Source organism: Delphinus delphis, chromosome 20, assembly GCF_949987515.2.
Source record: "Delphinus delphis chromosome 20, mDelDel1.2, whole genome shotgun sequence".
Taxonomy (NCBI): Eukaryota; Metazoa; Chordata; class Mammalia; order Artiodactyla; family Delphinidae; genus Delphinus; species Delphinus delphis.
In genome coordinates this window covers 10,459,353-10,482,493 of record NC_082702.1, presented here as the reverse complement: position 1 = coordinate 10,482,493, position 23,141 = coordinate 10,459,353, and the positions used below count along the sequence as shown (strand labels likewise).

At 55.8% G+C, this 23,141-nt stretch overlaps 1 protein-coding gene and 1 long non-coding RNA gene across 3 annotated transcripts; one reads left to right on the top strand and one right to left on the bottom strand.

Annotated features, from left to right (window-relative positions):
- Positions 1-867: 867 nt before the first annotated feature.
- LOC132416497 (uncharacterized) lies at positions 868-4,116 on the bottom strand. The gene is made up of 3 exons (XR_009517615.1): positions 4,032-4,116; positions 2,604-2,726; positions 868-1,795 (listed from the first exon to the last, which is right to left on the bottom strand). It is a non-coding gene; the product is annotated as an uncharacterized lncRNA (long non-coding RNA).
- A 6,983-nt stretch (positions 4,117-11,099) lies between these two features.
- Positions 11,100-20,741, top strand: BCL3 (BCL3 transcription coactivator). Of its 2 annotated transcripts, XM_060000634.1 has the most exons (9): positions 11,100-11,492; positions 13,221-13,374; positions 17,684-17,792; positions 18,036-18,240; positions 18,345-18,433; positions 18,643-18,720; positions 19,330-19,497; positions 19,868-19,985; positions 20,123-20,741. In XM_060000634.1, the coding sequence occupies exons 1-9, from the start codon at positions 11,237-11,239 to the stop codon at positions 20,308-20,310; spliced, it is 1,365 nt and encodes a 454-aa protein (XP_059856617.1). In that variant the 5' UTR covers positions 11,100-11,236; the 3' UTR covers positions 20,311-20,741. The 2 variants fall into 2 exon arrangements, with proteins under 2 accessions (XP_059856617.1, XP_059856616.1); XM_060000633.1 differs by having other exon boundaries at positions 19,868-20,741.
- The last annotated feature ends 2,400 nt before the right edge of the window (positions 20,742-23,141 follow it).

Genomic DNA, 23,141 nt, shown 5'->3' with positions numbered 1-23,141 from the left:
TATACACTTCTCATGTGACCCAGCAATTTCATTCCTGGGTACTTACCCAAGAGAAATAAAAACCTCTGGACACACACAAAAAAAACCTATATGCGCATGTTTCTAGCAGCTCTTTTCAGAATCAGCCAACAGCTGGAAACACCCCAGAGGTTCTTCAGCTGGTAGGTGAAGAAGCAAACTGTGATCTATCCACACGTGGCAATAAAATGCAACACACTTCTGATACGCCAACCTGAGTGAATCGCAGATGCATTAAACTGAGCCAAAGAAGGGAGACTCAGAAGTCTCTATTATTTCATTTACAAGACATTCTGAAAAAGGCCACTCGATAGTGACAGAGAGCAGATCTATGGTTGTGAGGGTGGGGTGGGGGAAGGATGTGACCACAGAGGGCCAGCAGGAGGGGATTTTGGGGGTAACGGAAACCATCTGCATTTTGATTCTGGTGGTGACGACTGCATGCGTATCACAAGCTTATAGAACAGTAGAGAGAAAAGAGTGAATTTTACTGTATGCAAATTCTTTCATGAGTTTTTCTAAAAGGGCACATAATATATGATCCCCTTTATATGACATTCTGGAAAAGCAAAATTATAGGAATAAAAAAACAGACCAGTGGCTGCCAGAGTTTGGGGATGAAGGGAGGGTTTGACTGCAAAGGGGAATAGGGGTAGTTTTCGGGCGATGGAATTCTCCTATATCTTGCTTGTGATGCGATAATACGACTATAAACTTTTATCAGAACTCGTCCTTGGTACACACTTAAAATGAGTGCATTCTATTGTATCTATTGTATTGTAAATTACACCTCAATAAAGTTTGTGTTTTTTGTTTATTTATTTATTTTTTTTTTTTGGCTGCATTGGGTCTTCGTTGCTGTGCACAGGCTTTCTCTAGTTGCATTGAGCGGGGGCTACTCTTTGTTGTGGTGCGCTGGCTTCTCATTGCAGTGGCTTCTCTTGTTGCGGAGCACGGGCTCTCGGCATGCGGGCTTCAGTAGTTGTGGCACGTGGGCTCAGTAGTTGTGGCTCGCAGGCTCTAGAGCACAGGCTCAGTAGTTGTGGCTCACGGGCTTAGTTGCTCCGTGGCATGTGGGATCTTCCCGGACCAGGGCTTGAACCCGTGTCCCCTGCACTGGCAGGCGGATTCTTAACCACGGCGCCACCAGGGAAGTCCCCTCTATAAGGTTTTAAAAATCCTATCTCCCACTGCCCTTCCCTGGCTGTGGGACCTTAGGCAAAGCCCCTAACCTCTCTGTGCCTCCGGTGAAGGAGGAGGGCTTCGGGGAGGAGGTGGGCGCTGAGGTCTCCGGTCTCACCGTGGGTACACAGGTACACAAGCACACGCAAGAAATGTTTACAAACAAAACAGAAGGGCTTTATAAGGCTTTAGGGTGAAACTGGGGGCAGACAGCTGAGCCGCTGACAATGGCTCCTGTGTCTCAGGAGGGCAGGTCCTGGGCTGAGCACTGTCAGGCCTTACCTGAGTCCCTTTGAACCACTGGGCACTCCTTGTTGACCTAGAAAAGCGAGGAGAGCCATCCCTGGGCCCCAGAGGGATGGCATCAGGGCTGCACAATTCAGAGCATTGTAAGAAAGTCTTTTTCAATAGTCAGATGGAGCTGACAGATCAGGTCCCTTCAGTCTCAGCTGTTCGGGGAAGAGTTTGGGTATGTACAGCCCCTTGCCTGCCCTCACAGTCTCACACGTAGGGGAGATTGATCTGCCCCGAGACAGTCACATCCCGGAATGGCTGGGACTTCGGCTGTGGAATCCAGAGGGGGGCACGACCCAACCTATGGAGAGAAATCAGGGAGGGCTTCCTGGAGGACAGGCTGCCAGAGCTGAGCCCTGATACGTTGATTGAACATCTGCTGTGTGCCCTGGTTTGGATCTCAGTGCGAGAGATGGATTTTTGAGGCTGAAGTGAAAGGGGCGTGTGTGGGCAGGAGGATGAGGGGAAAGGCCGCTGCTGAAAGCTGGGGTGTGGGTGAGGGCAGAGCAGTGGGAGATAAGGCAGGAGGGAGGTGGTGCCTGGTTCAGGGCCTCTGGGGCAGGAGCCTGGACTTTCTCCCACTCACGCCCCAGGCAGGAATAGCTCTCTCAAAATCCATCCATGTGTGCAGGGAGGACGAGGCGGGAAGAGGCCGGAAGGGTGAGTGGAAGCGATGGGAATCAGGTGGCTGTCAGAGCCACATGGAGAAGCAGGTACAAGTAGGATGAGAAGCCAGAGGCCTTGTCTTTTAGGTCCCACCTGAGACCCTTCCAAGAGCTAGGAGGCCTCTGCCAATGGAGCTTCCTCGTTTCTAAAGCATGAAAGCAGTGAGTCTAAGGTTTGTCAAAGATGCTTTTTTTTTTTTTTTTTTTGTGGTACGCGGGCCTCTCACTGCTGTGGCCCCTCCCATTGCAGAGCACAGGCTCCGGACATGCAGGCTCAGCGGCCATGGCTCACGGGCCCAGCCACTCCGCGGCATGTGGGATCTTCCCAGACCGGGGCACGAACCCGTGTCCCCTGCATCGGCAGGCGGACTCTCAACCAGTGCACCACCAGGGAAGCCCCAAAGATGCTTTTTGATCATTCTTTAGTTCCTAAGACTCTCTGACCTGATCATTCTTCATGACTTAAATTCTGTTCGTCTTTGCTCCTAAAGTTCCACCACGGCAAGTATCTTGGATCCCTGGAGTCTCAGATTTATTCATTCAGTAAATATTCATTGAGCCTCTATCCTGTGTGAGGTGACAAACACAGAAAAGAACAAAATGGATGAAATTCCTGCCTCAGGGGAAACCACACTTCCCGAGCGTTCACTATACACTTTCATCCTGTCCCCAACCTTATGAGTTAAAGACATGAGCAATCCCCATTACTCAAAGGAGGAAACTGAGGCACAGGATTCTGGAATGCCTTGTTCCTAAAAGTCTGGAACTCTAGAATTCTTTGCCCCTAAGATTCTAAGGTCCCAGAGCTGTTGTTGTTTTTTTTAATTGAAGTATAGTTGATTTCCAATGTTGTGTTAATTTCTTCCATACAGCAAAGTGATTCAGGTATACATATTTATATATATTCTTTTCCAGATTCTTTTCCATTATGGTTTATCTAAGGAGCTAGAGTTTTTTTGTCCTCAAGATTCTGTGTGCTTGGATTCAAGTGGACAGTGGACTCAGCCTCATTAAGGAGTGAGGAATTGCAAATTATACCCACTATGAGATTCCCACACAGGCACGAATACCGGGATGACTCGTATTTTCAAAGTCTGGCCAGATCCAGTGCTGACAAGGATGTGGGGCAAGGAGAACTCACAGCAGACACTGGAGATGGGAGTGAAACTTGGTGCAAAACTGTCCGACTGTATCTTCCACAGCTGGACATCTGCACACCCTATGCCCCAACAATTCCACTCTTGGATTCTGGGGGAAAATGCGTGTACTCATGGGTGCCAGGAGACGCACACAGCATTGTCAAAAGAGGCAGAATCTGGAGACCACTCATATACCCATCAACAGGACAATGGATTCAGAAACTGTGGTTTTCCATGCAAGAGAGAAATACACTGTCGTGGAAATGAAGGCAATCCAACAGACGTAAGAATATGAGTGAACGTCACAGACATAATAAGATTGAGTACAAGAAGCCAGACCTAAGGTTCAAAACTGTGGGGATGGGGGGAAGGGGTGGGATAAATCAGGAGTTTGGGATTAACGTATACACAGTACTATATATAAAATAGATAACCAACAAGGACCTACTGTATAGCACAGGGAACTATACTCAATATTTTGTAATAACCAATAAGGGAAAAGAATCTGAAGATATATATATATATATATATATATATATCTGAATCACTTTGCTGTACACCTGAAACTAACACAACATTGTAAATCAACTCTACTCCAATATAAAATAAAATAAAATAAAAATAAAAAAATATAAAATAAAATTTTTTTAATTAAAAAAATTTAAATAATAAAAAAATAAAGAAAAGAAATACAGTTGACGTTTGTAAACTGACCTAATATTCTAAGACTTACTGAATTATTATGGTGGCTTTTCCTAGATATGGGATTTTCTACGTACACAACCATGTCTTATGTGAATAAAGACAGTTTCAGTCCTGCAAAATAAATAAATAAATGAGTTCAAAACTGTAGTGGTCAAGTGTGTATTCACAGGTAGTAAAAGGAAAGCAATAAAAGCAAAAAAGAATGAGTTACCTTGGGCTTCCCCGGGGCGCAGTGGTTAAGAATCCGCCTGCCAATGCAGGGGATACAGGTTCGAGCCCTGGTCCGGGAAGATCCCACGTGCGGCAGAGCAACAAAGCACGTGTGCCACAACTACTGAGCCCGCGAGCCACAACTACTGAAGCCCGTGCACCTAGAGCCCATGCTCCGCAACAAGGGAAGCCACCGCAGTGAGAAGCCCACGCACTGCAGTGAAGAGTAGCCCCTGCTCACCACAACTAGAGGAAACCTGAGAGCCTCAACAAAGACCCAACGCAGCCAAAAATAAATAAGTAAAATTTTAAAAATCTAAAAAAAAAGAATGAGTTACCTTGAGAGGAGGGAGAGGCAAGTGAGTTCTGAAGAGGCTTCTGAGGAAATGGAAGAACCATTTCTGAGCCTAACTGTTCACAAAATGGAACATTCTATGTCACGCAATTCTCCACATTATGGTCCATAACTTTAAAATATATATTCTTTTTCATCCCATGATTCCACACCTCTCCGTTCCTCAGATGACTTGGTTCTCCAGGTGGCAAAATTCCTGAGGCTGGGGCAGGAGGGTGCGGTGAGAAGCCACAGAAGAGAATTTGGGATCTGAAACACACGATACAATTTGATTTTCCCAGAAGCGAGCGAATGTCCTGTGACCGTGTGACCACAGGAGGCCAAAGTGACAAGTTCAGAGGTGGGTAATGTCCAAAGGAGATGCCACAAGCCAACCCTCACTCCCACCTCCCACAGTAAGCCTGACAGTAAGAGGTCTCGTGTACCCCAGCTGTCACCAGCCAGCCCAGAGCCAGGGCTGCAGGTGACCAGCCCCAGTCTTTCAGATGTAGAAACCGAGCCTGCCCAGGGTTGAGCAGCTGGGAGGCTTCAGTGCAGTGATTTGCTTCCACGGGGCAGGAGGGGTAGTGGAGACACGCCCGCCCCATCCTCACTCTTGTGGGAAAGTGCTACAGGGCAGGGGTGGCCCAGACTGGGACAGTGGATTGGGCCAGGGAAGGTGAGTCCACCAGGGCCCCTGCTCAAATGAGGAAGGGCCTGGCGTGACCTGCTTTTCCAGGAGCCTGGGGAACTTTCGCATCTGTGTTTTTACGCTGTGGTGGCTGCAGGGGAGGTTGTGGCCTCGGGCTGGGGAGGCACCGACTTCCAGGGAAAAGGCCAGCTTTTCAGGGAAGGTGCTGTCCCTTCCTCAGAGATGGGCTCTGTGCTCTGCCCTGGGAAGGTGGGCTTGGGAAGGAGGGGGTTCATCCAGGGACTGGCTGGGCTGATGGGTGACGCAGACACCAGCTTCCTCCTGGGTAATTCATAGCTTGCCCTTTAATACTGGGGACGAGACGGAATCTCATTAAGTGCTCCTAGTAAGATGGCCGATTCAAGCTACACCACTCAGTGAGCTAGTCTGATGGAAGAGGCAGGACCCAGAGGGCCAGACCAGGCTCAGAGGGCAAAGCACTTGGCAAGGGCCACAGGGCTGGAAACTGGCAGAGTGGAAGGTAGACCCAGAGTCGATTCGTCTCACTCCTTACAGATGAGGATGACGGAGACCACAGTGCTGAAGGCGCTATTGCTAACTCACTGGATCCTCTCGGCCATCATGTTATCATCCCCGTGACTCAGAGGGGGAAACTGAGGCCAAGAGAGATCAGACGCCACTCCAAAGCCACTCAGGCAGAGCTGATACTCACACTCAGGTTGTCTGACTCCAAAACCGATTGTCGTGGATGGGGTTCCCCAGACAGCAGACACTTACAATTAGGAAGGCAAAATGTTTATGAGAAAAGGGGGTGGGGGAAGCAAAATTGGGGAGGGGGACCATCAGGCCATGATGCCAGCCCCAGGGGGAGCTCCTGAAGCAAAGACTGCCCATGAGAGGAATCCCACAGTGGGTGGAAATGGCCAGACCCTCCGACCCTGCCTGGCTCTGTTAATGGCCAGAGGTTGCCCAGGAGACCATGTCCCCAGTTGGCAAGCTGAGGCAGACCAAGTTGAAGGAGCCAACTGTTAGCCAACTGCACACCTGGCAGCTGGGCCACAAGTCCTTTCTTAAAAGAGAATCCAAGCAGCGCGCCTCTGGGGCAGCCCTCCCATACCCTATATTAATAACAGCAATTATCTGAAAATAACAGCTTCCATTTACTGACAACTTACTCCATGCCAGCCTTTGCCAACGTGTGTTCATTCATTTGACCCTCACGACCATCCTGTGAGATGTGTGCTGGTTTTACCCCATTTTATAGATGAGGAAACTGAGGCTCAGAGAGGGTAAGTCACTTGCCAAGAGTCACACAGCTGCTCAGTGGCAGAGTTGGGGTTTGAACCCACACAATTAAAGAGTGAGCCCCATTTACAGATGAGGACACTGAGGCTCAGCATTATACCTCCTGACTGTCCACCATCAGCTCACTGGGACCCCTCTGCCCTACACCTGACCTTCCCAGAACCTGACCACCCCCCCTACCCCCGCCCAGGGCAGATGCTGATATCCACAAACCTCTCCCACCACATCGCCCCTGTCTGATCAAGGCAGTGAATGCCGGGGAGGGTGTCCAGTCTCAAAGCCCGCCTGGAGAGGATGTTGCAATCCTCTGACTCAGCAGAGTGCGTGCAGACCCAGCAAGAGGGAGAAAAGGGAAGATTAAGTCTTGGCCCAAGCCCCAGATGGGCTGATCCTGCCTAGTGCCAGGGATTCCAGTAGCCTCCAAGGCCCCAGGGTGGGGAGGAACCAGGAGGTGCAGGGCATGCTCCAGGAAGCTGGCCTGCACTCGCCCCTGGGGGTGGGGCGGAGCCTCGGAGAACAGAGCTGCCTGCCAACCCAGGGTGGACTTGCAGCCCAGAGCCCAGACGGGAGGCTGTGTGACCTTGGGCAAGTCCCTTCCCATCCCGATCACCATCTCTGTTTTCCTCTGTCTGCAAAATTCACTTGCTCTCCCCAAGCCTCTCTTAAAGCTAACTTGATTCCCTCCTGCTGCAATGTGACCTTCTCTCCATTGGCGCAACCCTCCCTGGCCTGCAGAAGAGCACTGTAGGGAGAGTGTAGACCCCAGGGCCCGTGACCTTGCCTCTCCTGTGCCTGAGTTTCCCCATCTAAACCACTTCTTCCCAGGAAGTGTCTAGAATTAGAGCCGAGAGGGAAGGCCTGCGGTCTCTGGGACTAATGACCACCCCTCCCAGGTAAGTGGTGCAGCAGCTAGGATGCTGGGGTCACAGAGACCTGGTTTAAAGACATGACTCCCCCTGTCTCTCACATTTCCCTAGGCAGTGACTTCACTCCTTTGTGCCTGTTTCTTTCTCTGTAAAATAGGGATTTTCGTTGACTTTTCCTCACAAGGTGTCAAGAGAATGAAGTGGGTCAATTCCTAGTGGGAGCTCAGCTAGACTGAATATGTCCATCTTGTCTCATCTCTGGGTGGAAAACGGTGACAAGGAAGACCTGGCCTGGTGGGTGAAGGCAGGCAACGTGGAGACGAGAACAGATATCATTCATTCATTCAGCCATTCATTCTGCACACCTGGTCTCAATCTGCTCAGCAGTCCTGAGAGGCAGAAGCTGTTATCATCCCCAACCATAAAGTCACGACAAAGGCACAGAGAGGGAAAGCTACCTATCCAAGGTCACACAGCCAGCACATGGCAGAGCCAGGGCTCCAACCCATGTCTCTAAGCCCAGCATGTTGAATCCTAATTTCCTCAATGAAATGGGTCCTGCCGTTGAAAATTTGGGTCAATTGATAATAATAATAATCATTGTTATTATCCCTATGCCAAGTTATAACAGGAAGAATGACAATCGCCGCTACGCTGTATTGAGCACTTTATAATTTAGGACCTACAGAATGGAAGCGTATTTTCTTGGTTTAGTCTGTTTTATAAATGAGGAAGCTGGGACCCCGTAACGTTAGATAATTGCTGCAAGTGACAAAGCTAATGAAAGCCCGAGACAGGATTTATACCCAGGTCTCAGTCAGAAGCAAAGAGGAGAAGGCCCAGGAATGAAGCCAAGAGGAACTTAGGGTCTGACCAGCCCAATCTTCTCCTCTTAGAAGGAACTGAGCTCTCCCCCCCGACCCCACCAAGAGCAAGGAAGCTGTCCCAGGATTGCAGCCTTCTAGCTAGGACTTCATTTCCCTCTTGGGACCTTGAACAGGTATAATCGTGGCCCTTCCTCCCCCAGGGACGTCTGGGGAAGGACAAGGGGAGAAGAAGCAGGAGGAGGCAGGAGATCTGAACAGGTATAAAGGGTGGCCTGTGTGAGGGAAAGTGGTTAGACACCAGGCAGGACTTCCGGGCCTTCTCTGGGAAGTTTCTGGGACTCATCCAGGGGCCGCCCCTACCGGTGGGGGACCTCCAGAGCTCAAGGCCCAGAGAGGGGAGACCCTGGTCCTTCCCACTGAGGGCACAGGGGGCAAGGGGAGAGAGGAGGGGGGAGCCATCCTGGTTCCTCATCCTCCGTTCCCGACACTGAAGGGAGGCAGCTGTGGGAGCTGGGACTTTCCTGAGCAGCAGAAGATTCTGGGAAATCAGAGACAGCTGCGGGGCGGTGCTGACTCCAGGCCTCCCTTCTCCTCCCCCCGCCACCCTCAGACCCTCTTCAAACCTCCTCTTCCCTCAGATCTTTCATCCTCCAACCGCCGCCCCCACTCTCTCCTCTTCCCTCAGAGCCACCGTCCTCACTTGGTCCTCCTCAGACCTTCTCCTTCTCCCTCAGACCCTCACCTCCTCCCTCAGACTCTTTTATCCCTCCTCCATCCTCAGACTCAGAACCCCCAGCGCCCGCTCTCTCAGCCCCTCCGAGGCCCTGTGGGCCGAGCGCAGACACCCCCTTCCCCCTATCTGGGCCCACAGCCATTTCTCCACCGGCCGCAAGGGAGCCCGGGAGTGGGAGGGCCTTGGGCAGCCGTCCAGCACCACTTCCTAGGGCCGTCACCTTGACGAGCCCCGCTGCTCCGAGGCTCAGCTGCCCTCTGTACAGCAGGGCAGTGCTCTACCTCCCAGCCCTCCCCTGTGTTTGAGGGTCCCGGGAGGTGAGGGCTGGGTAGGCGGGGACCCCAGACTTACCACCCTAATTCCCTCACCTTTTCCCTCGTAGCCACAACTCTGCGGGCAGGGGGTGACATCAGCCCCATTTTCCAGAAGAACAAACTGAGTCTCAAGAGAAATGACCTGTCTCAGGTCCACTGTCAACAAGGGGTGGAAGTGGGACTTGAACCCAGGTCTTGCCCCCAGATGCTCTCCCATTACAGGCGGCCGAGGGGGAGATCCAGAGAGGCAGAAAGGAGAGAAGGGGGGAAAAGGGTGAGGCTTCTGTCAGCCCACAGCTGCTCCTCACATCCCGGTTAACGATCCACTGGGGTGGGGCCCCAGTCTTGGGCAAAGTCCCTTCCTGAGAACCGGGGGCCCACACCCATTTTCAGGGTCCCAGGAAGGGGAGACGAGGCGCAGCCAGAGATCGCGAGACAAAAATATGGGACGGGGCTGGAGACAGAGAGAGGGAGGCCAGGGATGAAGATGCAAAGACATGGGGAGACACACAGAACCAGGGAGACCCTGCGAGCCGCCTGGACAGACCCGAGGTGCAGCACCCATTCCCTGGCCCCCTTAGGTCCCCAAAGCCTTCCGCTCCGCCTCCGGTAACTCCGTGACCGGCACTCAACCCCAGCGACGGCCCCGCCTCCAGGGAAATCCGGGAAAGCCCCGCGCGACTGGGGCCCCTCCCCGGGGCGGGGAGAAGGGAGGCCGGGGAGGGGACACGGGAGAAGCCCGCCTCTGCCCTTCCCTCCCCCCCGCTTACACCACCCCGCCCAGCCGCCCGCAGCTCCTGCCTGCCTCTGAGTCATGGCCCCAACCAGCCTGGCCTGTTCCCCACCCACCAACCCCACCCGGGATGGGAGCGGGACGTGGGGCAGAAGGGGAGCCAGACGGCCCCCGTCTCGTGGGCCCGGGCTTTGGTCGCTGTGACTCTGGTCTTGCGGCCCTGCGGCTCTTGCTATGTCCCCGTCTCCCTCCTCCTTAGTCTCTCACGACCTCCATGCCCCTTTCGCCACGTCTCTTTCTTTCTCTGTGCATCGAGGATTCCCGGAGCACCCACCCTGTGCCCAGCGGCTCCGGCTGGGTGCAGGGACCCCGCCGGGAAGAAACACGTTCACTGTTTCCCTGCGCACTCCCCACCGAACACCACCCCCAACGAAGTTCAGACCCAAAGCTGAGGAGGCACAGGAGGAGGCAGAGATGGGGGCAGGGCAGGCTGAGGGATAGTGCCTGGGCGCCTGCGGAGCGTAGTCCCTACCCCGGGTGCGTCTTTTCGCTCCCACAAAGGAGGAAACGGCTCACAGAAGGGAAGCGCCTGGTCAAGGTCACCCAGCGAGGAAGTAGGAGTAGGGAATCGAACCCGCGTCTTAGCGACCCCAGGGCCTCAGGGAATTGCCTCCCTGGAGGAGAGGCTGAGAGCAGACAGCACTCGAGTGACAGAGAGATGGTGAGGGAAGCAAAGAGACGATAGAGACAGAGACACTGAGAACAGAGACACAGAGATAGAGAGACATCTATCCAGATCCGAAAGCCAGACTGAGAGATACAGAGGCCTATAGCCAGAAAGACAAAAAAGCGGAGACGGAGCCTGACGCCCGCAGCCGCAGGGGTGGGGACCCCGCAACCCGCGACCCCGCCTTCTTCCCACCCACCCCCCGCCCCACGCCAAGACCCGGCCGCTCCGGGCGCCGCGGGGCTGGGAGGGGGCGGGCGCGGGGCGCGGCGCGGGCGGGGCGGGGCGCTCTGCAGGCTGCACCGCGGGACGGCGGGAGCGGCGGCGGGTCCAGGAAACCCCTGGGGCGGACGGGTGGCCCCGGGGGGGCCGGGGGCGGGGAGGCAGGCTGTCGGCACCGCCCGGGCCGACAAAAGTCCCTTCAGTTCAGCCGGCAGCAGGGGAAGTCCCGGCGCTCGGCGCAGCCACCCTCCCGTGCCGCCAACCCAGCCGCACTCCGGCCGCCCGCTCGGCCGCCGTCCCCGGCGGCCCCATGCCCCGATGCCCCGCGGGGACCATGGACGAGGGGCCTGTGGACCTGCGTACCCGGCCCAAGGGCTCCGGACCCCCAGGCGCCGCGCTGCCGCTCCGCAAGCGCCCTCTGCGTGCGCCCTCCCCAGAGCCCGCCGCCCCCCGCGGCGCTGTGGGCCCCATCGTCCCCCCGGATCCCCTCCGCGGTGGCTTAGACACGCCAGCGGTGCCTGCGCCCCCCCACGGCCTGGCCCGGCCAGAAGCAATTTACTACCAGGGTGAGTGGCTTCCGCGGGTCATGGCCGGGTGGGGGCCAGGCAGTGCAGAGGGTCACTACCGGAGCCAGGAGCAGAGCTCCGACGTAATATACGGGGCCTCGGGCAGCTGAGGGACAGAAGCCAAGGTCCCAAGGGCACAGATATGGGGTTCCTGGGGAGCTGGGCGCACAGCCTGAGGTCCCAGGGGTGCAGATATGGGAGCTTCAGGGAGCAGTGCATTGGGACACAGGTATCGGGGTTGTAGGAAGGCTGGGTGTCAGGGGGCCCTGAGGGATAGAGCCCAGGGTCCGAGTGCCACATATAGGGAGCTAGGAGACAGTGCCCAGCAGTACAGAAATGGGTTCTCAGGGAATCAAGCCCCAGGAACACAGAATTATAAACTCTTCAGAACCCACATATCTAGGGTTATAAGGAATCAGCACTTGGACCCAAGAAACTGGGGTCTTGGCATCCCGAACTATATGTGGGGTCAAAGGAAGTCAGGGGCACAGAGACTGGGGTTCTAAGGAGACAGATATTAAGGATCCCTGGATGTCAGAATCTCGGGAACCAAGATATCGGGAGACGATGGGAATTAGGAGAACAGCGTTGGAGTTCTGAGCACCCCAATATCTGGGATCACAAGGACCCAAGGAAACCGATCCAGATACCAGGGGTCCTTAAGGAGCCAGCAGGCCAGAGATCTGCGGTTCTGAGCACCCAGTTCTGTGTGCTTGCAAGTGACCAGTGTCTTCGCTGGGGTCACAAGGTCAGGTGGCCTTAGGGGGCTTGGGCTCAGTCTAAGAATTGGGGGCAGGACTGGGGAGTTCTGGGACTCAAGGATTTAGAGCCAGGAAGAAGGATTCAGGGGTCTCTGGGCAGAAGGCCTCAGGGTGTCAAGGCCTGGTATTGGACATGCAAGGACCAGGAAACTTGGGGGTTCAGGAATGGGAACCCCCAAGGACCAGGAGATGACAGAGAAGGCCAAAATCCATTTTCCGGATCCTGTCTTCATCCCTGACCTCCAGGAGGGGGTGGCCCCTCCCACAGCTGTGCCCACCTCACGATCTCGGAGTGACCCTCAGAGCTGCAGAGACCCCATGCCTAGTGCCTCCAGACCTGTGCCCAGTTTCTGCACCTTCCACCCCCTCAGAGTACAGCTTCAAGCTGTGCATCAGGAGGCCGGTCACAGCCTTCTCCTTTTTTCCTATTCCCCCGATGAGAACCTGGGCCTCAGTTTTCCCCATCTGTGTGATGGGTGGATATGGATTTGCCTGCTACCATGGTCCCTTCCAACACTTTGATCTGAACATGTTTCTGGCAGCACTCCCTCTCCCCAAACTCTGTACACAGTCACCCCACACCCTACATCCAGTGCTTCATCCATCCTTACCTCCCTCAGCCACAAATTCACTCAGCAAACAGGCCCTGAGGTCCCCCTGCTGAGTGATGATGGGGGTTCAGTCCTTAAGGGACTCTCTGCCTAGTGGGAGATGGGGCATCAGACACAAGTAAAGATGTGACAGTGAGAGTGTCCAGGGCTGGGGCGGGGGGTGGGCTGGGGGAAGCTGCGGGAGCCCAGAGGAGGGATGCGGTAGAGGAGTTTGTCTTGCACCTTGAGGACTCAGTAGGAGATGCAAAAGGGACCTGGGAAAAAGGGCAGGTGACACGCAGTAGCGAAGGCCGGGAGGTGGGGAGTGGGTTGAGGATCTGTGGGCTTGGTCTCACGCATGTCCTTTCTTTGCCCAGGACCTTTACTGTCCCTGTACCCCACCTCAACAATGGGCTCCCCCTTTCCTCTGCTGAACCTGCCTACACCCCTGTACCCCATGATGTGCTCCATGGAACACCCCCTGTCGGCTGACATCGCCATGGCCACCCATGCGGACGAGGACGGAGACACGTGAGTGACAGTCCCCCATTCATGGAGGGCAGTAGGGAGTGGGGAGACCAACCTTCCACCCACCTCACCCACCCACCACAGCACAGGGGCACTCAGCGTGGGCTTTCAAGTTACCTGCACCTGAGTTAGAACCCTGTCTCCACTGCTGTGTGACTCTGAGCTAGCCCCTTTCCCTCTCTGGACCTCAGTTTCCTCTTCTGAAAAATTGGGCACCCTGAGAGCACTTACCTCCCAGGACTGTTTTTGGAGCAGTGGGCTTCAAATGTTTTATCAAAATCCCAAAATGAGGAAGACATCTCACTGACCAATTTATTCTATGAACTATACATGTTAAACTCCTAGCACTGAGCCTCGCAGATTGCCTGTTCAATATGTATTAATTACTGGTATTATTATCGTTATTGCTTTTTACTAAACCCAGCACATACACGCACATATAAACTTGAAATAAAAATCGCACAGAACAAAACAGCGCTCACCCTTTCGACTTGGGATCTACTTTGGGATTTTCTATTCTAGTCTTATGTCATTGTTTCCTGGTCATAGCCCACTAAATTAACTTGACGACCCCTTAAGTTGACTTCCCAAATCTCATGGTTTCATCATCTGCCGTTTGAGGGGCCACGCTTCTGAGCAGCATGAAGCTGCTGAGAAATCCTGCACGGGAGGGCCTAGCACACAGTAAGCCCTCGATATACTTGACCGCCACGGTTATTGTTATTCTATCGACCTCGGTTTGAATCTCAGCCGGCCACTTTCTCACCCCTCTCTACCTCAGTTTCCCCCTGTAAAAACAGGAAGCATAAGATGAGGGTCTCTGTGAGGCAGAAATGAAATGATTTCTATAAAGCGATTGTCTGGGAATGGGGTTTGGGGACTGGAAACCACAGGTGGAGATGGGATGGACAAGCCTGTTTCTACAGGGAAAGGGGGGGGCCTCCACCACTGGCTCCTGGGTGACTTCACATCCTCGAGCCTCAGTTTCCCTATTTGGAAATCTGGGCTCATAATCACAATAAGGATTCAGTGCAGTGATGTACATACATACGGTGCATAGAACGGAGGGGGGTGCACACGGTAGGTGCTCAGTACATGGGAGCGGCTTTTGGTTGGTTGAACAGAGCTCCCAGGGTTGTCGTGGACTTATCCTTGTGAACCCAAGCAGGAGGAAGTGCCTGAGATATACATATACAGGGCTCGGTAAAGCTAGTTCCCGCCCACTCTGGGTACGTCTGGGGTCATCAGTGAAATAGATTTAATTTGTATCCGTCCCCAGGGGTGATTTGTTTGCAACCTGTGAAAGCAGGGTGCAGAGGCGACCTGGCACACCAGTCTCCAGCCCCACACCCCAGCCGCCCTCCCCGCCCTCCCCGCTCTCCCCCAAAGCAAACACTTCTGCCTCAGCTGCCTGTTGGGGGAAATCCCTTCCCGCAGAACCTGACCGCAGCCCAGCTGCTCTGCCTCCCCCACGTCAGCACCCGTCACTCACTCACAGCCTCCCCCTCCTGGCGCTCCCTCTAACCTTAACCCCTTCCGCTGGGGCCGAGACTTTACCGGAATGGGCAGCAGGCACAGGCCAGGCGGGGGCGCGGGAGGGGGGACACGGTAGGTCTGGGTCCCCAGAACGGCAAAGCTATGGATGGGAGGCTGAACTTCTAGGGATTCAAGGGAGTAAGATCTCAGGGCATTCGGACAACCTCCCCACCCCCCCACCCCCACCCCCCGCCACCAAGAAGTCAGGAGGCACTGGGGAGATGGAAGTCTGGGTCTCCAAGAGAGGGGGGAACGCGTTCTGAGTCCCAGAGAGCAGAGGTTGGGGGACTGCCTTCCGTGACCCCTGAGCGGGTAAGGAGCAGCGGGCAGGGCAGCTTGGGGATCTAGAACTCGGAGGGAAGGGGAAAGTTCGTATCCGCAATGAGTTAGGGCACCGTATTCCCGGGTCCCAAGAGATCTTGGGGATGGATGCCAAGATGTGGGGGTTAGGGAGCCAGCTGGAGTCGGAGCCCTGGAGGGTGGAGTTCCAGAGGGGTCCTCTGGCTGGAGAAGTTGGGGCCCTTACGCCCAGGGTAACTAGATCGCTTTGGATTAGGCTCCCCTCTCCGCCCTATTCGAGGATGGAAGTTGGGGTGTCCGGGTGGCCGGGGTAGATCCCCGACGGGACAGGCTTCCCTCCCCCGGGAGCAGGAAGCGGAGCCCCGCCCAGCAGACCTGTTACTGGAAGTCCGAGGGCTGGGCCGCCCCTCCCGTCCCCACTTCCTCCAGCCCCGCCCCACCCCCTGCGGCCCGCGCGTTTATGGGAACTCAGGCCTGGACGGTTTCTCTGAAATAATTTTCTCCCTCTGCCCTCACTTAACCCCTCCCGCCCCGAAGGGGACCCAGGCCGGGCGTCCTGGGAGATGCAGGGAGGGGAGGGAGCCCTTCCCAAGGGGGCCCTGGCCCAGCTCCGACCCCTCCCCCAAGATTTCTTTTTAAATTTGGCTGTCTCGGCTCAGGATGCAGGTTCAGCGTTACACCTGCATAATCTTCTACTGGGAGATGGGCGTTCTTGTAGGCTATACTTTACGGAGGAGAAACCCGAGGCTGTAAAGGGCCGCCTAGGCGCACAGCTAGAGAGACTTGTAACGCAATTTGCAGCGCCGGCCTACTCAGCCCCGGCAGAGCCTCCAGGGCTGCAGGATTTCTCTGCCTCCAGTACCTAGAGAGCTGGATTCTAGCTGCAGATTCCACACTTGGGAGAACCGCGGTTCACCTCTCTTAGCCACACTCTGGTTCGTCAGCAAGCAGTGGTGGGTGAGAAAGAAGTTGCTCTAGAAAATGGCCTTTAAAGAAAGGTTGTAGGGACTGTGTACCTCCAGTCAGCCTTGTGCCCTCAGCGCTAAGGTCCCCCACCCCATACAGTCGTCCCAGATTGCTCTCAGCTCTAAATGGCTCTTCCAGGTTCGGGGCCCTGGGAAGGGGCAGGAAGTTTATTGGAAAGTGTTATCCAGATCAGCGCCTACAGAGATGGAGGAAGCAGGACTGTGCACAGGGAGAATTTGAGCTGCTACGTAGTTTCATCAGGGCCTCAGTTATCCCACAGGGAATGTTGCAGCTGGAGTGGCCTTCAGAGTTGGGGCCAGAAGCCCAGGCCTTCGACACCCACACGGACCAGTCACTGGATGCCATTGGGTGGCATCTACCCATCTCACCCCCATGACCTGGGCAAGCAGCTCTTTTCAGCGGAGGGTAATTCCCAGAGAGAGCTGAGAGCTGACAACCTTCCCAGAAGCTGAGGGAATGAGTCCTTCAGTCCAGAAGTGGTGTGTGTGTGGGGGGGACCTGGGTTGCGCAGTCCAGCTTCCCAAACAGTGACTAGTTTGTCCCACCTCCCTTCTGGGCAAAATACATACTCTTGGGATGGAGGCTGACCGTGATCTCCAGTCACCACTGATGGAGACCTTGATGGTGGTATCGAGTTCATCCCCATCCATTCCACAGATGAGAAAACTGTGGCCTTGAGTGGGGTGGGAATGTGGTTACCAGCTTCAAGGATGGCCAGGGATCATTGAGAGGGACTCATCTATTCAGAGCGTGTTTGTGGAGCACCTGCTCAGCGCCAGCCGCTGTCCTAGGCACTGGGCAGTGATGGAAGCACACCAAACGCTCTACCCTGGTGGAGCTGACATTCTATCGGGGGAGATTCAGACAGGAAACAAGTAAAGTGTACCACATCAGGTGATGAACTGGAGGAAAATAAAGCCGGGGGTGGGGGAGGGAGCCGCTGCTGTACCATTTTAGCAGAGGCCCAAATGAGGGGAGCTAGTCCCGCAGGTATGGGGGGAAGACTCTTCCCAGCAGAGGGAACAGCCAGTGCAAAGGCCTAGGAGGCAAGCATGCTTGGTATGTTTGAGGAACACCAAGGAGGCTAGTGGCCAGAGTGGGCTGAGGAGAGTGGACAGAGATGATATCAAAAGGAACTGAAGAGCAGGAAACAAGATCACACAGGGCCTGTGGGCCACGGTGAGGACTTTACTCTGAGGATTCTGTGCAGAAAAGGGGCATGACCTGACTTAGGGTCTAAAAGGGTCCCTCTAGCTGCTATGTGAGGGACAGACAGTAGAGCAGGATGGAAGCAGGGAAGCCAGCGAGGAGGGGACAGTCCAGGAGGGGAGATGGTGGTGCCTGACAGGATGGAGGGAGTGGGGGTGGGGAGCAGTGGTTGGATTCTAGAGACACTTCTAAAGTATCCTGCGCATTTTGGAGTTAGCACTGCTGAGAGTATGGGCTGAGAGGTGACCAGCCTCTAACGCCTGTGATCCTCCACCCCCAGGCCACTCCACATTGCGGTGGTGCAGGGCAATCTACCAGCTGTGCATCGGCTAGTCAACCTCTTCCAGCATGGCGGCCGGGAGCTGGATATCTACAACAACCTCCGGCAGGTGCGGCTGGGGGCCTGGGGCCCTGGATCTAATGGGAGAGGGGTCTGGGAACCCGGACTCCTGTTTCCTACGGGAAGAAGAGCTGGGGGCCCTGACTCTTGAATCTGAGGGACGAGGTGCTCCAGATTTCTGGTTGCTGCCTAATCTAAGACTACAGCTGGGGGTCAGGACTCAGGAATTCTGAGGAAGGCAGGACTGGGACGCAGGGCAGGGAACGGGTCCCTCACAGTCTCTGTTCCCCAGACACCACTACACCTGGCTGTGATCACCACTTTGCCGTCTGTGGTCCGGCTCCTGGTGATGGCCGGTGCCAGCCCCATGGCACTGGACCGCCACGGCCAGACGGCAGCGCACCTAGCTTGCGAGCACCGCAGCCCGGCCTGCCTGCGGGCCCTGCTGGACAGCGCGGCCGGGGGCACCATGGACCTGGAGGCCCGCAATTACGACGGTGAGCATCTACCCGGGCGCGGGGTGGGGCAGTCCGGCAGGACCTGGAGTCCTGAGGCTGCAAAGCCCCAGGCCCAGGTTTAACTGAGCCTCCCTCTCCTTCAGGGCTCACCGCCCTGCACGTGGCCGTGAACACCGAGTGCCAAGAAGCGGTGCTGCTCTTGCTGGAGCACGGCGCGGACATCGACGCGGTGGTGAGCGCGATTGGGCCGGGGGAGGGGCCAAGAGGAGCAGGGGGGCGGGGGCAACGGGGCGGGGCTTGGGTGGGAGAGAGCTCGAATGGGTGGGGTGGGGCTTGAAGAATCTAAGGAGATTGAGATGCTGGACCCAGCGGTTAGGATGCGGGCCGCCGGCTGTTTGGGCAGTGCTAGGAGACGCTTAAAACCTTCCCGCCCTGCCGCAGGACATTAAGAGCGGCCGCTCCCCACTCATCCACGCCGTGGAAAACAACAGCCTTAGCATGGTGCAGCTGCTGCTACAGGTGGGTAAGGCCCCTGCCCGTGGCCTCTCGCCCACCCTTTCCTCTGACACCACCCGGCTGTCGCCCCATCCCTGCCACCGACGCCGCCTTCCAGTTCTGGCTCTTGCTCTTGCTGCGCTTCCAGCCCCGACCTTTCCTTCTAGGCCTCGTTCTGTCAACCCTAGGACTTCACCCCTCCAGGCTACGAACTAGTCCCGGGTCTTCTCCCATCTCTCCTCCGGCCCCAAAACGTCCCAGGCCCCAACCACCTAGAGTCTTGCTGACCCTGCCTTCCGGCTTTGGCCCTGTCCCCGCGCTGTCCTTCCTCCCCGACTCCGTCCAGGATCAGGCCCAGACTCTGGACCCTTCCCTTCTCTGACTCCGCCCCTGCTTTGGCCGGGGCTGCCGAGTCCAGCTCTGGTTGATTCGGCGCCGCCCCTCCAATCCCGCTCTGTCCCGCCTTTGTTTCCAACTTCTACCCTTCTATCACCCAACCCCGATCTGGCCCCGCCCCAGGTTGTGATTCCCACCCTCACGCCCGGCCCCGCCCCTCACTGTAGCCCCGCCCCCTGGGTTCCGCCCCCCACCGGGACCTCGCGGTGGTCCTGACCCGCGCCTCCCCGCCCGCAGCACGGCGCCAACGTGAACGCGCAAATGTACTCGGGCAGCTCGGCGCTGCACTCGGCGTCAGGCCGCGGGCTCCTCCCGCTCGTGCGCACGCTGGTCCGCAGCGGCGCAGACAGCGGCCTCAAGAACTGCCACAACGACACGCCGCTCATGGTGGCGCGCAGCCGCCGGGTGAGTGAGTGTGCGCGCTGGTGGCGGCGGGGGTTACAGGGGTTTCAGGGGTGTCTGTGCCCGAGCGCCGGTCCTCGCGGATGTGACAGGTGAGTGGGCACGTGCGTGCAGGGGATGCGGCGGTGGGCGTGTGCGCGTCTGTGCCAGGGCGTGGAGGCGAGCCGGTGAGCCTGAGGGCGTGGGTGTGAGTTCTAGACAAAGGAGTGACTGAGGCACAAAGAAAGGAAGTGACTTGTCCCCCTGCACGTACTGAGAAAGAGGCGGTGCTCCCTGAGCTAGGAGACCCCGTGAGCTAGGAGAGATGGAGAGAAGCAGGGCTGTGTGGGCAGGGGTGGCCTGGTGATGACCCCACCCCCGCATCGCCCCGCAGGTCATCGACATCCTGAGAGGGAAGGCCACACGGGCTGCTCCTGCATGCCAGCCAGAGCCCTCCCCTGACCGGAGTGCCACCACCTCCCCTGAGAGCAGCAGCCGCCTCAGCTCCAATGGTGAGAAACCGGCTCCCAACTTCCAGCAGCCCAGCTCCGCCCTCCCTCAGAACCCAGGAGTGGGGGTCCCCAGCCCCCTTCCCCCTGGATCCAGCCTCTCGCTGCCCTCACCCCTCCTCTCTCTTCTCTTCCCACAGGTCTTCTGTCAGCATCACCACCCTCCTCGCCCTCCCAGTCTCCCCCCAAGGACCCCCCTGGATTCCCCATGGTTCCCCCCAATTTTTTCCTTCCTGCCTCATCTCCACCGACCTTCCTGCCCTATGCCGGGGTCCTCCGAGCCCCTGGCCGGCCGGTGCCCCCCTCCCCAGCTCCAGGAGGTAGCTGAGAGGGATGGGGGGGCAGATCTCGGACTCATGAGGAGGGACCTCGCTGCCCTATGGGGTCGGCCCTCCTGGAAACTGTGAAGATCTCACTCTGCCCCCCCCCCCAATCTTCTGGACCAGGATTTGCACAGAGGCACATATATTTACCCATAACCGCCCCCGTCTTCTCAGCATGGATATGCCCCCATCTCGTCCCCACCCCCAGCCCGGGACTCTTACCCTATTATTCTCAGGCACCGGTCTCCCATCTGGAACTTCACCCAATCATTCATTTCCTTCTCCTCTCCCAGAGCTGGTGGAACCAAGGAACAGCCCTCCCCTCTGGCCTTTACCCAGTTCAGTAAGGAGGGAGAGATGGGCTGTAGCCAGGCACTGATATCAATGTAAATTATTAGGCTTTTTGGTTGAATTTCTTTTGTAATAAACTATTTTTGTACCATATCCCTGGCTTTGCTAGGCCTCTTTCATGAGGAGGTCTGGAGGGAGTGTGTTTGTGTGTGTGCCCACCTGGGTGCTGTATCCAGCTGACTCTGTGTGAGTCTCAGGCTGACAGTGACATGTGTGGGCGACTCTAGGACTTACGGTGTGTTGTAAATGCTCTGTCATTGTGTCACTGTTGGATTCCATAGTGCATGTGTGTGTGTGTGTGTGCTTCTGAAGGATTCTGCGGTTTGTGGGTCCCTGTGTACCACAGCTGGTTCCCCCCAATTGTGTACCTGTGGTAAGCTGTTGATGCCAGTTGCCTCTGGGTCTCCGTGCGTGTAGCATTTGTGAGTGTTCCTGACATTGAGACCTGCGGTCATCGTGTGATTGTTTCTATGTGACTGCCTCGCTTGGTGTGTCACATTTTGATTCAGTGGCTCCAGGGCCCCCCTGACATACATATATATTTTTGACCGTCTGGACGCGTCTCTTACGTATCAGTCAGGGTTTGCATTCATTTCCCGTTACCACAGTAACAAAGCACCACAGATTCAGCAGCTTAAAACAGCACAGATTCATCCGCTTGTAGTTCTGGAGGTCAGAAGTCCAAAATCAACTTGACTGGACCAAAGTCAAAGTGTCAGCAGAGGTTCCTCCTGGAAGCTCTAGAGGAGAATCTGGTCCCTTGCAGTATCCAGCTCCCAGAGGCCGCCTGCATTCCTTAGCTCATGGCCCCTTCCTTGTATCACAGCACCTTCTTGCTTCTATCTGTACATCTACTCTGATCTCCCGTTTCCCTCTTAAGAGGACCCTGTGATTCCCCCAGGTGCCCACAGATAATCCAGGATAACCTCCCCCATCTCAAGACCCTTAACTTCCTCACAGCTGCCAAATCCCTTTTGCCATATGAAGTAACATTCACAGAGTTCCAGGGGTTAGGATGTAAATATCATCGGAGTCTCTATTCGATCAGAGAAGCAGCATCACTAAGCGGTGGGTATATGGATAAGTGATTTGTTACAGGGATTTGCCCGTTGGGAAGGGAAGATGGATGTACAACGGGGGGGCGAGGACAAGCTGGAACCCCCAAGAAAGGGCTGGACCCCATGTCAGCCCCCAGTGCCTCCAGCCTTGGAGAAAGGGGTGTCCTTTGGGAGAAGCTGGCAACCTTGGTCCCATTCTATTGGTCTTCTTGAGTGACCATGTGTTTGTGTTTCCGAGTGATGCTGAGTGTGGGTTTTTCAGTCTGGCGGGCCCTCCTTGGGCCTCTGGGTCTTTGTACGTCTTGGTGATTGTGAACATTTCTGCTGCGGTGACTCCACAACATGCTGTATCTGTGGGGCCCACTGCCTTAACGTCTTCCTAGGAGACACTGTTGCGTCTAGGCTAGGGGGTGTGTGCGTGTGTACACACACGCACACACATCCATGTACACGCACTTCTGGGGCAGCTCTGACTGGGTAGCCCAATTTTTTTTTTTTTTTTTTTTTCTGTACGCGGGCCTCTCACCGCTGTGGCCTCTCCCGTTGTGGAGCACAGGCTCCGGACGCACAGGCTCAGCGGCCAGGGCTCACGAGCCCAGCCGCTCCGCGGCATGTGGGATCTTCCCGGACTGGGGCACGAACCCGCGTCCCCTGCATCGGCAGGCGGACTCTCAACCACTGAGCCACCAGGGAAGCCATGTGCCAGTGCTTTTGATGCTGCCTCTGGGCTATGGTGTCCCTAGAGCTGCCTGATTTGGAAGACATGTTGGTTTCCTAGGGCTGCTGTAACAAATGACCACAAACTAGATGGCTCAAAATGAACTTATTCTCTCACAGTTCTGGAAGCCAGAAGTTCAAAATGAAGGTGTCGGCAGGGCCACACTCCCTCCAAAGGCTCTAGGGGAGGATCCTAGGTGGCTGCTGGCATTCCTTGGCTTGTGGCTGCATCTCTCCAATCGCTGCCTCCATCTTCACATGGCTTCCTCTGCTGTGTGTCTGTGTCTTCTCTTCTGGCTCTCATAAGGACAATTGTCACTGGGTTTAGCCCTAAACCCACCCAGGTAATCCAGGATGATCTCATCTTGAGATCCTAACCTTAAGTGCATCTGCAAAGACCCTTTTTCCAAATAAGGTCACATTTAAAGGTTTTGGGGGGTAAGGATGGGGACATATCTTTGTGGGAGGCCACCGCTCAACCCACTACAGAGGGTGACTGTTGGGCCCCGCAAGCAGCTGTGTGTGAGAACTTCCCACGTGATAATCCCACCACATGAGCAAGGTCATGTGCAGTGACTGTCTCTCCAGCAGACCATGAGCCCTGGGAGGACAGTTTCCTCCTGCTGCCCTACCCACAGCAGCCAGCACACTGCCTGGCACGGAGCAGACCCCTGAGAAGTGATGGTGGAATGAGTGAGCCTCACCCACTC